The sequence below is a fragment of the Enhydra lutris genome, unplaced genomic scaffold (assembly GCF_002288905.1).
Source record: "Enhydra lutris kenyoni isolate GAN:26980312 unplaced genomic scaffold, ASM228890v2 scaffoldscaffold38, whole genome shotgun sequence".
NCBI lineage: Eukaryota > Metazoa > Chordata > Mammalia > Carnivora > Mustelidae > Enhydra > Enhydra lutris.
Genome location: NW_019154122.1, coordinates 15,896,745 through 15,910,333, shown reverse-complemented (window position 1 = coordinate 15,910,333; position 13,589 = coordinate 15,896,745). Strand labels below are relative to the sequence as shown.

Here is a 13,589-nt window from a genome sequence, read left to right as displayed (position 1 = left end):
AAATGTGTAAGAAGAAACACACGTGCGAGGAGGCATAAGGAGGAAGGGGAGGTTGCTACTTCCTGGGGAGAGGGGGGCTCCTGGAGCACCAGGGAGGAGACGGGATGAAGGCTGGGCACACAGAATGGGTGCAGGTGGGAAGAGGATGAGCAAAGATATGGAGAAAGAAAAGCAAGAGGTGCGCTTAGGGAAAGACTGTCTCGAGGGCAGTGACGAGGCTGGACGGCGTCCTGCAGGCAGCGGCGAGACCTGCACCAGGAGAGCTGCAGCTGCCACGGGCAGAGTCAGGCTTTGCCGAGAGTGATGTGCTGCCTGGGGTAGGTCAGGGAGGGGAGATGCCGGAGGTGTGGGGCCCCAGGACCCTGCAACCTGAGGAGGACAGGAAGGGGGCAGGGCTCTGACAGCCCAACATTCACAGGTCCCGTGGCCGGGAGGTGGGACCAGGGCGGGGACGGAGTAAAGACGAGGGACAGCAGCGGGCCGGTGGGGGGGGGGGTCCTAAGACAGGCGCGCACAGCCAGGCCTGCTGCTGCCCCTGTCCCCCTCCTTCCTGGGGGTGGATCTGCTGCTCTTTTTCCAATTCCAGCACTCAGTTATTTTTAATTTTTCTTTTTAGGTAGCACAAGTTCCAAGTGACCCACTCTCTCCTCTGAGAATATCTTTAGCCAAACCCGATTTTTGACAGGAAACGCTCTCCTTTCTGCTATTTGTGGTTCTGGACTGTCCAGAAGCCCGGACTTGACTCTTCCATTTAGAGGACGGGCTTGACTCGCAGGTGGCTACGTTCCCGTTACGGAAGCTAAGGCGGGTCTCACCGTTAAGATATGCTTTGTGCTCACATAAACGATATTTTACAAACACCTCCTGGGATGGGAGAAAAGAGCATGTGCTCTCCGTGTTTCCTCTGCGTCTGTACTAAAGCTAGTAAACCAAATAAATATTACAGTTGGCCTTGGAACAACACGGTGGGGTTACGTGCCGATCCCCTCACAAACCCGCCCGTGACTTTCGACTCCCCCCAAACATAACCACTAGCAGCGCACTGCGGAGCACGTGCCTCCCCCAACAGGACCCGCTGAGCACGCGCCTCCCCCAACAGGACCCTCGGATTAACACAGACTGCGCGCATCAAGTGCACCGTATGCGGTGTTGGGCGGTAAAGTCAGCAAAGGGGAAGAAAATGACATGAAAATCACAAGGAAGAGATAATACACATACAGGCTGTCCTGTCTTTGTTGAAAAAAATCCAGACATAGGAGGACCCGTGCAGTTCAAACCCGCGCTGCTCAAGGGCCTGCGGTTCGTAACCACCACCAACCTTTACTAAGTGTTCCTTACGTGCCAGCTGTTTGCTCCCTATTATCTCATTTAATCCACCCTCTCCAAACCCCTGTACAGAAAGGGAGGCTATAAGGCCCGGGGTAGGGGCCAGGTGAGGACAGCCACACTGTTCTAGGGGGTGTCACCGTCATCCACTCCACAGAAGTGATGAAAAGAACAGCAGAGTGGAGAAAGGAAGAGAAAGACCAGGTCCACGGGGCCACTGTCCCGGGGGAGACATTGAGACCACTCAAGCAGGGAAGAACAAATTTATCAGAGGCCACTTGGATAAGGTCACAGAGGCCACGGGGCCGGGTGAGGCACAAGGAGAAAAGATGGAGAGGGAGGAGAAGGTCCGGGACTGATATGGGGGAGCAAAGACACCCAGGCCTCAGGCGACAGGGCAACCCGCAATTCAGGAAGGCCCCCAGAAGCCCTCACTGTTGGCATGGGGAGAGTCATCTGGGAAGCGCTTGACTATGCAGATGCTGGGGCCCGCCCCGGACTTATTGGAGGCTTCTCGGGGTGGGGCCTGGCCTCTGTCCATACTCGAGCACTCTGGCCCCAGCACAGATTTGGTGTGGGGAGACATGAACCCAGGAGGGACTTGGAGGGGGGTGGGCGTCCAATGTTCTTGAGAGGTTGGGAGAATGGGGTGAGAGGGCATAGTCGCTGGGTGCATTGAGACAAAAGGCCCCTCACTGGGAGCTTCTGGGAGCCCTGAATCACAAGAACCACTAGGCCATTTGTGTCAAAATGCAGGTCCCCAGGCCAGGGCCCAGACCAGCTCATCACACCCTCCTGGAGAAGGCCCAGGAATCTGTGTTCCTGACAGGCACCAAGATGACTGCTGACGGACAGACAAGTTTAGGAAACCGGGTCAGCCCCAGTTCACCGCCACGTTGCTGCCTTCTCGTCTTGGAGCAGAGGCAGTTTTTACTCAGAACCAGATGTGACTGTGAACACAAGAGCCCTACCACAGACAACTCCACGCCCCCTCCTCTGATGCTCTAGAGGTCCGGGACAGGCACCGGAGAGGCGACTGGCATCACCCAGGTCAGCCCCTGGGTCGAGGGCCCCGCAGGTCCACCCCTCACGGAAGCTCTGGAAGGTGCGGTCGGGGCTGACCATCCAGAACGGAGCTCTGGCTGCCCCCGACACCCTTCCCTGAGAGTCTGTAAACTTCCTTCCTTTCCCTGTTTCTGGGGTTTTCCACAGGGTTATTAAGAGGACAACAATAGTTAACTTTAAGAACAAGGTTCTCTGTCATCTAGTTTGTAAGTCGTTAGCCTGGCACGGCGCTGGCTGCTCATTTGAGGACGCCGGGGAGCAGTGGGGACCGCTGGGAACAGTGTTCCGAGGCAGGAAACACTCTGGGCGCTGGGTCTGAGCACGGTTCACTGTTCCCAGCTGTGGCCTCTTCCCCAGGGCCGCACGTTCCCAGCAGCTGCTGGTAACTCAGGCTGACCCGTCTGTCAGAATCACCGGGACCCCAGCACTCGGCCTCCGCATGGCACCTGGTTCAACTGGGGGACAGGGGGCTGAGGCGGGCATCTGCATTTTTAAGGGCCCTGGCGATCCCGGCAGGCGGCGAGGATGAGACCACAATCCACGACCTCTCGGGAAAGTGGACAGACGGACACCATGGGAAGGATGAGCCGGCCACTGGGGCAGACACCCGCAAGTGGGTGAGAAGAGAGTCCGAAGCCCGAAAGGAGCGCGGACTCTGAGGAAAAGGCGGAAAAGGCAGAAGGAGACGCACCAGAGGGGGGGCGCGCTGAGGTGTAAGAGGCCGTGGAAAGCTGGTGGCTGGCTGGAGCTGCAGGGATGGAGCCGGAGCCGGGACTCACCAGCTCAGTCCCCAGACTCCAGACAGCTGGGCTGCTCTGAACCCCCGGCGGGGCCTGGCCGTTCAGAGCAGGCTCCAGGGGAGGGTCTGAGAAGCGCAGCGTGGGTTGGGGTGGGGCACCGCAAAGGAGAGGAGCCCAGGAAACGCGGACCACTCAATTCCATGTTATTCGGGAAAGCAGTCCGCGGGAAGCTTGTGGATGGGCCCAGGGCAGAGGCCAGAGCGAGCCGTGAGGCTCAGGGAAGAGGGACAGGCTGAGGTGCGGCCAGAGAGCAGAGGGAGAGAACCACAGACTCCCCACATCTCTGAACAGGGACCTTGGCTGCCGGAAGGGGACATACCAACGCCTCCAAGTCCTGGGGAGACAATGCTACACCCAGCCAGGAAACGCTCGACACACGCCAAATCCAGAAAACTACTCCTGAGCCCCCATAGAGGCCGCCCCCCGTGACTCCTCCCTCTCGCCCACAGCAGCCCTGCAGTTTCACTGACATGTCAAGCCAGCTGGACCCACCAGCAGAAGCGAGCGGTGGGTGCCGCTTCCTGGGAGCCCCCCCAGCCTTCCACATGCCGCCCACCACCCAAATGGGGCCACCCCAGGGATGGCAGACTGGGCAGAGGGAGCCTGGGTCGCCAACACCAGCGAGCTTCCCGAGGAGCCCTAGACATCTTACAGCTTCGTCATCCCACAGGGCGCAGCTGTTGTCTGTCTGGTGGAAGCCACTGTGTGGGGCCTTCCGCACAGCCGCTGAGCCTTTCATCCGGCTGACATACGCCTTCCTAGGAAGCCACCAGAAAACAAACTCTGTGAGGATGACCAGCACAGGGCAGTGCAGGGAACGAGCAGTCCGGCTCGCAGGGGGCGGAGGGCGGCCCTCTCCAAGGAAATGCATCCCGCACGGCTGTCCGGCAGGTGTAACTGCACTGAGAGGCATTCCACAGGGGACCGGGGGCTGGGTGTTCGGAGTGGGTGGGAGACGCGGCGATGAGACGAGTCTGCGGCCGGCCCACCAAGTGACCCCCAGAGAGACAGAGCCACAAGCCAGGAGCACAGCCAGAGCCGTGGCCCTGACGAAGTGAGGATGGAGCAGCTGCATTTTGGCAAAAGCCATTTTGGACCCTCCCGTAGGATACCTTGGTTTAAACTAGTTAATAAGGTTTGTTAAAGTGCCAAAGAAACATCTAAGGCCACCAGAGGTTCAGAAGTGAAGAATTCACGGTGGAGACACTTCCTCCAGCCTGCCCTGAGTGATGCTGGGTGACCCCCAGGGAGCCCCCCTGCCATCGTCGTGTGCGGGCCATGCTGAGCAGCGACTCCCCTTCCAGCCCGCGTGGGAGAGCCGACAGAGCACCAGGCAGGGAGCGTCCCAGAGGAAGAAAGCAGCAGTGATCGTCTCTGGAACCAACGGAAGACGAGAACAAGACCTTGAAGAAGACGAATCAAACAGAAAAAACTGGTCCTACACCTTTCCACCAAATTACTGAAAAGTGTTATTTCGTGATATAAATAAAATTCAACCCAAAACACACCTGGGACAACAGACATGCCTACAAACAGAAACAACGAAAAGTCGTTTTTCTATTTCGGGCAAGTATCGGTCATTTTAGATACTGCTGCTTCCCTAAATTCTTTAATGACCTGAGTTATCTTCATCGCGGAATCTCTGGGGTCACCCAGGTATGTCACTGTGCCAGCTGCAAAGACAGAGCCTTCCCTCCTTTCTGTCAGTGCCGGGGCCTCCGAGTGTCCCTCTGGTTTAACGCCAGCAGCTCCAGTCCCCGAAGCCATAGGAACACGCATGACGGCGCGGCCCTCGCCACAGTCCTGGCCTCGGAGGAAGATGCTCACTTTGGGGCTCAGACGCCTGCACTTTAGTATGTTCGGGAAGGACCATCAATTCCTCTTCTTACTGTTTATCAAGGATGGGCGTCTGGATGAGTTTATAATCAGGTCTTCACTGTGGCATGAACCTAAACACCCCCCAAGTACCCACCAGGTCACCGCTTCGGGGATAAAACCAACAGCGGGGAGCGGAGGGGATGGGAGGCCAGAAGAGGAGGAAGGGACCCGCGTGGCTTCACTCAGGACTCAGGGCAGGCAGAAGCCCAAAGCCAGGCTGGAACTAGTGCCGAGACCCTGAAACCACAACCACAGGGACGCAGACGGCCCTCCTTCCTGGCACAGGGGACCAACATCCTCTGTGTCCTCCGGCTTTCTGCCCTCAGCTCCTGCTTCCCTCTGTGAATCCCTGGACAGCTTGTCCATGCACCCAGGACAGGACAAAAGACCGGGCACCGGACTGCAGTCCTGCCTCCCACCTGGGGCCGCCCCCCCGCCCCAGTTCAGCATGGTCAGCGTCTGAGTCGTGCTCTCTTAAGTGCAGGGACGGAGCCGGGCTGCAAGGCTGACACTGTCCGGTGTGTGAAAGGCACAGAAAATGGGACAGGGCGAGAGTTTTTCAGAGACATATACATGGCCCAGAATTACTGGATAAAAGACGAATTAGCCTCCATCTCAGCTCACGATTTTCTGCGCTTGGCATGACTGAGCTACAGGTTAGAGAGGACGTTGACGGAGACGCGTTCAGACACTCCTCGCATCGCCAGCTTCCTCTCCGTAGGAAAACGCCATGAAATCCCAGGTCTTCGCAGGTGATTTCAGCGTGGCGTTTATTTCATTCACGCGCTCCTGGTGAGTTACTAGGCGCTATTTAGAGATGACTGCGCTTGGGGACAATACTTGGCTTTTTTTTTTTTTTTTTTTTTTTAACGTGTGGGCACAAAAACCTCTACTAAAATAGGCATTAAATACCGCAAAGCCAACATAAATGTTCCTTAAACGCGCTTCTTAAAGAAATGTGCCTACCTCGAAGGAAGCAGCTCAGGCTCTGTGACAGAGCACGGGTCCTAGATCTGCAGCAATTCCCTCACTCACGCCGTCCAGCACGTGTGGATGGAGACCGGGCTTGTCAACCAGAGATGGCAAAATGTGGAGATGCCGCCTCTCCCAAAATTCCAACATACGGACAAGACAAGCAAAAATTCCGGTGCGGCTTCGCTGATTTTAGGCAGAAGGGAGCTCAGTGAGGCTGAAAGTGATGGGGTCTGGGCTCCAGATGGGGAGCTCAGAAGAGGGGCTGCCTCCCACTTCCAGGAGGCAGGCAAGGGCTGGTGAGGAAACGGAGACAAGCAAGCTTAGGGGGTCACACTTGTCCTTGGGGTACAAAGACGCTCTGACCACCACCGCAGGCATGGGCCTGGGCAGTACCAGTGTCATGGTTAGGATCTAAGTTAGTCAGATTAAAGGACACTGCAGCCAACGTTTAGTTGGAAGGAGGAAAACAATTGTGAAATTAAATAAAAAAAAAAAAAAGACAATAACACCAAAGAGGATTAGCTTAAAAACAAAAAAAAAGAAGCAAACTTTAAAAGTATTTCTCAGGGGCGCCTGGGTGGCTCAGTGAGTTAAAGCCTCTGCCTTCAGCTCAGGTCATGATCCCAGGGTCCTGGGATCAAGCCCCACATCGGGCTCCCTGCTCAGCAGAGAGCCTGCTTCCTCCTCCCTCTCTGCCTGTCTCTCTGCCTACTAGTAATCTCTGTCAAATAAATAAATAAAATCTTTAAAAAAAAAAAAAAGTATTTCTCAAATCAGGGCGCACTCTCTGACTCCGACAGGCCCAGGACATGTTATCCCGTATTCCTCAATGTGGATGTGATCTGTGCCCCTCACTCATGGAACGCGCCTCAGGAGAGCACCTGCTCGACGCTGTATGAAGTCCTAGAGCCTACACAAAGTAAAATCGAGCCCTGCCCTGAGCCGCCCTGGGTAGAAATAGCAACATAACCCTGCACAGAGTGGTACCATTTGAGCTGGGTTTTGAAGGATGAATAGGAGTTTTCTGAGAGGAAAAGAAAAGAGAGCTTGGTACTCCCGGCCTTGGAGGCAAGAGCTTAAGTGAATGGCACTGTGCCCATGCTTACTATTTTCTCTAAATTACAATCAATCAATCAATTCTCCATTAAAGTAAAAAGTGTCCCGCTATGAACCTGGGGCTAAGTCCCCTATATTTCCCGAGCCAGGAACTTCAAGGTCTACGTCGTTTAAGGTAGAATCTGACCAGAGGAAGAAATAAACGAGAACGTCAGAGCCAAAAACATGCTGTGGCAGCCCTGCTTCAGTAACGGGTCACACTGTTACTCTCTGGTGACATCACTGCCCCAAAAGGCCCTGCCCCAACCCGAGGCCACTACACACCCTGTGGTTCTCAGCTTCCAGGGTTGCGTGTGACCCACTGTCAGGAGAGCGAGCCACCTGACTTTCGTTTCCATTTTAAAAACCGGCGCCGGCTGTATTTCGGCAATTTATCATGCAGCCTCTTAAAAGTTTAAACTTCTGCTTCATCAAACACCAGAGCCTAAACCAGGTCTGACGGCCGCCTGGCTCCCGGAGACAGAGACGCGAGCGAGCAGCAGCTGCTGACTCCTTACCTCCGTGCACGAAGCCGTGCAGGGTACAGTCGGAAGGCCCCACCAGGTGAATCAGGCTGGACTGGCTGTAGCTGACCGTGTTGGGCTCTGGAATGGCAAAGGAGAGGGGTTAGGCCATGGGACAGCTCGATGCCCGCGACCGAGCACCATGACGTCTGCGCGGGCACTGAGCGCGTCCAGGTGCCGGCCGCTCAGGTGAGAGTTCTCCAAGGACAACTGCAGTCTCCACGTGCTTTGGTCCGTGAAAGGAAAGGCTTCCAGGGGCTCGTCAGCCCCTCTGTTAGCGGGTCATGGTGCTTATTCCTGGGGACACCAGTGTGCCCAGTGAGGCCCGCTCCCGAGGTATAGGCAGCCAGTCAACACCTCGGAGCTACACGCCCCCAGGGCTGCGGTGACCCTCCATCTGGACAGTCTTCTGACTTTCACTCCCAACTTTGTAAACAATCACGGACACAGCACCCCCCACCAGCACACGAGCCCCGGGAACACAGTATGGACACAGTGCTGGCAGGAGACCCACGGTTTGCTCTCCGGCCACTGACCCACAAGGTACCACCGCTAAACCCAATGGGAACCACATGCAATCCGAGACCCTGATCCCTGAGGTCAGGCAGTGGCTGGACAGGTTCGGGGTGAAATGCCCCATGTGGGCGTGGGAAGGAAACAGGACGTGGTGGTCAGCCGGCAGCACCGGGCAGCCCCTTCTCCTTGCCTTCTCCACGCACACCAGGCCACGCTGCCCGGCCTCCTCGGCACGCCGCCTTCCCGCCAGAGAGGCGCGAGCGGAACGCTGCCTGCTTTCAGCCCGAACCACGCGAACCCCGGATGGGGGAGCCCCTGACCTTTCCCCTTCCGAGGTAACCCCAAAGGCTACCTGTTCAAGACGCACAGCTACGAGTCCGCCCCACCTGCAGGACACCCCCTGATCAGGAACAGCCGGTTTGGACTTCACGAGAAATAAACCTCTATGAGGTCGGGCACTGGGGTCCCAGGGTTCCGCAGCGGGGGCGGCTGCCATGACAACTGGCTGGCAGGGCACCTAGCGTTTGGATCTCAAGATCATGGCAGCACCCGGAATGTGAGTGATGTCCCCAGGGCAGCAACGGGAGAGTGTCGACACGGCTATAAAATACCCAGAATTCCCCCTCTCCTGTGTTAATAGCCGGGGAACAGTGGCAGAGGTTAAGTCCCCATGGAGGCGCAGGTAGGACTCAGACCCGGGCAGCCCAAGTCTCCACAACGTGTCCCTCACTGCCCTGCCCCTGCCTCCTCACGCCTCACTCTCTCCCCAGAACAAATGCTGATGGGCGCAGGAAGATGGGGCCTGGTCAGATCCTGGGAGACCCCAGATGCACACCAAGCACTCAGGGGCGGCTGGGGTTGGGCTGACACGCGGGGGCAGAGCCTGGGCCCAGCCCAGCAGCCGGAGCTGGGTTCTTTGTCATCAACCCGACTGCCCCCAAACGGCTCCGATGGCCACACAGTCCCTCCACGGTCAGGGCTGGACCTCTGACGGTTGTAGATCAAACAGTTCAAGGCAATTGTATTTTCTCTTGTCGGATGGAGAAAACAAAACAAAACAAAACAAAACAAAACAAAACAAAACAAAAAGCTGGGTTTCGAAGAACGCCCAGACTCTCTGAAAGGACACCTGAAGGATAAGGTCAAGCCTGCGAGGGAGTGCCTAGGCAACAGCGTGCCCAAATCGGGTTCTGGTGTCAACCCTGAGAGAGGGCTACAGATACGGGGGGGTCCTCCCCCAGGGAGGGGCTGCAGTGTTCCAAAGACCCCAGTGCCGACCCCACACTCTGCCCTTCTTGCTGGGCACCTGCCCCGCTGGCGGGTCCTGGGGACCCCATCCCGCCCTCCTCTGGGCCCCGGGAGGCTGGCTGCAGAGGCCCAGCTCCGCCCTGCCAGGGTGAGGCCAGTTCTACCGGGACACTGAGGTCAGAAATGCAGGGCACATTCAAAAACAGCAAGGAATGGGCATATGGCTTCCTTAAGAAGCATTTAAAAGCCAGTCCCTAAACTAATCATCTGAGAAAGATGCATTCTTATTGGAACACAGAAAAATAAAAATAAAAGTTTGTAAAAATCTATCAAGAAATGAGATTTTGGAGACGCCTGAGTGGCTCAGTGGGTTAAGCTTGCCTTTGGCTCAGGTCGTGATCCCAGGGTCCTGGGATGGAGCCCCACATCGGGCTCCCTGCTCAGCGGGGAGCCCGCTTCTCCCTCTGCCTGATGCTCTCCCTGCTTGTGCTCGCTCACTCTCTCTCTCTGACAAATAAATAAAATATTTTTAAAAAAGGGAAAAAAAGGAGATTCTGGGGCGTTTGGGTGGCTTTGTTGGATAAGCATCTGCCTTTAGTTCAGGTCATGATCTCAGGGTCCTGGAATCGAGCCTACTTTGGGCTCCCAGCTCAGTGAGGGGCCCGCTTCTCCCTCCCCCCAGCTCGTGTGTGTTCTCGTTCATTCTCTCTCTCTCTCTCAAATAAATAAAATCTTTAAAAAAAAGAAAAAGAAATCTTGAGAGGCAGAGTGTCTCCTTTGACTAAAGCATTGGAGAGTAATAGATTCTGAGAATCGTTATGTATCCGATGCACAGTCAGACGGGAGAGCAAACAGGAAATAACCCCTGCATGAGGGGACTTAGGCTGGAAACCATGAGTGTCATATTGTTTCCCAGACAGTCAGAAGAGGCATCCAGGACTGGCTCCCACCCAAGCACTCGCCAGAAAGGGCCCCCAGAGAGGAGTGCCCCAGCAGCCCCCACCTGGTGCCCAGACTTCCGCCCAGTCCATCCCTGCTGCCACTGGGTTGACACCGTCTCTCCCCTCCTGTCTAATGAGAACAGTCACTGGTCCCTGCATTAGGGACCCAACTGGGTAATGCAGAATGACCTCGTCCTAAGATCCTTAACTTAATCATATCAACAAACACCCTTTCTGCAAATAAGAGTCCAGAATGGGGGATGGACGGGATGGACAGGTCTTTAGGGGGAGGGCTGCCGTTCAGCCCCTCCAGCTTCTCTGTTCCAGAATACCTTCAGCACCAATTTTGTACCTTTCCTAAGACATCGCCTCTCCCTTCGTCACTTGGCAGTCTCCCATGTCTTTGCCTGACCAGCACGCTTGCCTGCCCCCGCCCCCTGAGAGCAGAGCCTGAATCTGGCATCGTCGCTGCCCTCCGTCATCAGGAGTGACCCCAGGCCCATCTTGTGGGTGACTATGTTAGAAACCGATCATCTATTCCAGCAACATTCTGTCTTATGAATACTAACAAGTAATTTACCATCTTGGCGTCTGCTGAGAAGCAGATGTGAAGACAGTGAAGACACTCCCCCACTCACAGGCCACTGGCCTTTGCCGTGGGCAGGTTGAAGCTGGGAGAGTGAGAAGGATAAGGGGGAGATGTGCGTGAGAGGACAGAAAGATTTGCAGAGTCCTGTGCGAACTACACAGGCGCTGCAGACAAACCCAGGAGGTTCCATCCTCACTCGCACAGCTGCTGGGTGGTCACCAGCCCCCCTGCCTTGATGCTGGATGTGGCCTGAAGCCTGAGCAGGCAGGTGGGGGGACCAGAAACCCAGTCCAGTCTGTGTCCTGGAGTCCACCGTTGTCCTGGTTAGCGGGAGCTGGGGCATAGCGTGGGGGGAGGGGAGCCCAGGGCACACAGGGGCACATCAGCGAGGAAAGGGTTACTCGGGACAGGTCCTCGGCTGTCAAGGACCAAAACGTGGAACTCAAACACACCTGTGTCCGGGGCACCCTGAGGGGTCACCCCGTGGAGCCCCACACAGAACACAACATGTTCTTGAATCCTCTCCCCTCGGATGACGTGTGTTCGTGTGTGTGCGGTGGAGACACACAACCCAGTGGTTCACGGTGGCCTTGAGGGGGACAGACCTCCTGAGATCCTGCCCTGCACCGTCTGAGCCCCAGGGCAGCGGCCTGCTAAGGACTGGGGAGGAAAGTCCCATCTGGAAGGAAACCAGCCTGGACCTCTCTGTGTGGGTTCTGGGCGGACACTTGGCTGATGCTGGCCATGGGAGGGAACGACCTGGAGGCCCCGGCCTGAGGGGAAGCTGCGGGCCCACAGATGTGAGGGCCAGGCTGCTGAGGAGAAACGTGGAAAGAGCTGCTGCCATTTGCCTGTTTTTTATGAGCTGGAAATCCCATAAAAAATGTGCTCCTGAGCTACCTTGCAGGACGGGCACAACGGCACAGGCTCGCTCCTGTGTGCCCACGCAGTGGGGTCTCTGCCTCATACTCCAACGGCCTGCCGGGACCCCCAGAGCTGTCCCATCCCCTCAGCACTGACGGCGCTACTGGGAACGGGTTTGCAGGGACAGGGGACAGGGTTGTGAGGACCACATGCACAGTGAGGGGCTGCACCGACCCCAAGAGGAGAAGGCTCAGGAGCCTGCCGCATCCGGCACCTGCCAGCAGAAGTGAACCCCCCACCCTGCACCCCAGATTTTACCTGGGTTCAGGACAGGCTGGACGATGTCCCCGTTCCTCCACTTGGTCTCCATGCGCGCCAGCTTCTGGGCCTCATACCGCTTCCGGCCCTCTTCCTCCTGCTCCTGCCGGGAGTACTGCCAAGAGGGGTGCGCAGACGGTCAGGCCAGCAGCAGCGAGCCTGGCCTCCTGCCCCTTGCCCTCCCTGCGCAGGCGTGGCTCGGCCTCCCAGCCTCAAGTCTCTCCTGGCATGGTCTCCAGGCATGCAACCGGAGCCATCCATCCCTGTCCTGGGAAGACTTAATATAATCAATAAAAACTGGGGCGCCTGGGGGTGCTCAGTGGGTTGGGCCTCTGCCTTCGGCTCAGGTCATGATCTCAGGGTCCCGGGATCAAGCCCCGCATCGGGCTCTCTGCTCGGCCAGGAGCCTGCTTCCCTCTCTCTCTCTCTGCCTGCCTCTCTGCCTACTGGTGATCTCGCTGCCAAATAAATAAATAAAATCTTTTAAAAAAATAAATAAATATAAAAATATAAACATAGAGAAGGTGAAAATCTCATGTATCCAGAGATAAGCGGACTCAAACGTTTACTTTGTGTTTCCTCCATTGTTTTCATCTCCACATGTAGATAAAAGTTCTCCCGTGCCATGTGCCACGTTTCCAAGGAGCCGTATTTCCCCCTCTGACTGCATTAGCCCAACTTCTCAGCCTAACAGGACTTGGGGGATGGACCCAGTACTGAACGCATCAGGCCTGCTCCCAGCCCTTCGCTGTTCAAACAACATCCCGTCAACAACCTCTGTCACATTTTACACGTGCCCCTTCCTTCCTAGGACTTGTCCCCGGACACAGAACTACAAAATCGCAGGAACCCGACAGGGCGAGGGGAGAGCAGGGTTCCCGCGTGCCCTCAACACGCCCTGCCCCTGTGGACCTCCCAGCCTGTCCGACAGGCTGCACACTTGCGGGAACGCACACCAAAGCTACGACAGTCCCACTGACGCTGTCATCATGAATCACAGGTGTTCGGACCCAAGAAGTTAAGAATAAACATGAATATAAAACTTGGCACAAAAATGGGTTCCCAAGGGCACAGTGGGAGACGCTGGGTTTCTCTGATGTGACAGCAAGGGCCCTGTCCCCAAGCCCAGTGTAGGACACATACACATGCCCTCTGTGTGGGACCCCTTGGGAAAGCCGCAGGCCCAGTCTTCGGTGGCCAGCTTCCCGAGAACCCTCTCCCTTCCTGCCGACCACGGCCCAGCCAGCCCCCGCTCAGTTAGCTCTGACATCTGCCCTTGCCTTCCCTCAGGTGGCATTTCCAGCAGACCCGATGGAGAAGCTTCTGCACGAAGGGCCCCATGGGCCCCTCTCCACGGCCCACTACAGCCTCTCCAACTTGGGCAAGTTCACTTTAGACAACAATTTTGGACCTTCTTTCAAAAGCCCGTTTTAAACATCCTGATTTTCCT

The 13,589-nt window shown here is 56.4% G+C and overlaps 1 protein-coding gene across 5 annotated transcripts in view; it reads right to left on the bottom strand.

Annotated features, from left to right (window-relative positions):
- Positions 1–13,589, bottom strand: part of LOC111154684 (acyl-CoA thioesterase 7) — a 95,035-nt gene that overhangs the window by 38,066 nt on the left and 43,380 nt on the right. For all 5 annotated transcript variants that reach the window (XM_022514512.1, XM_022514506.1, XM_022514507.1 and 2 more), the window contains exons 5-6: positions 12,140–12,254; positions 7,658–7,744 (exon numbers count right to left, since the gene is read on the bottom strand). In XM_022514512.1, the coding sequence (XP_022370220.1) occupies positions 7,658–7,744; positions 12,140–12,254 (202 nt within the window). The remainder of the gene's footprint in view (positions 1–7,657; positions 7,745–12,139; positions 12,255–13,589) is intronic.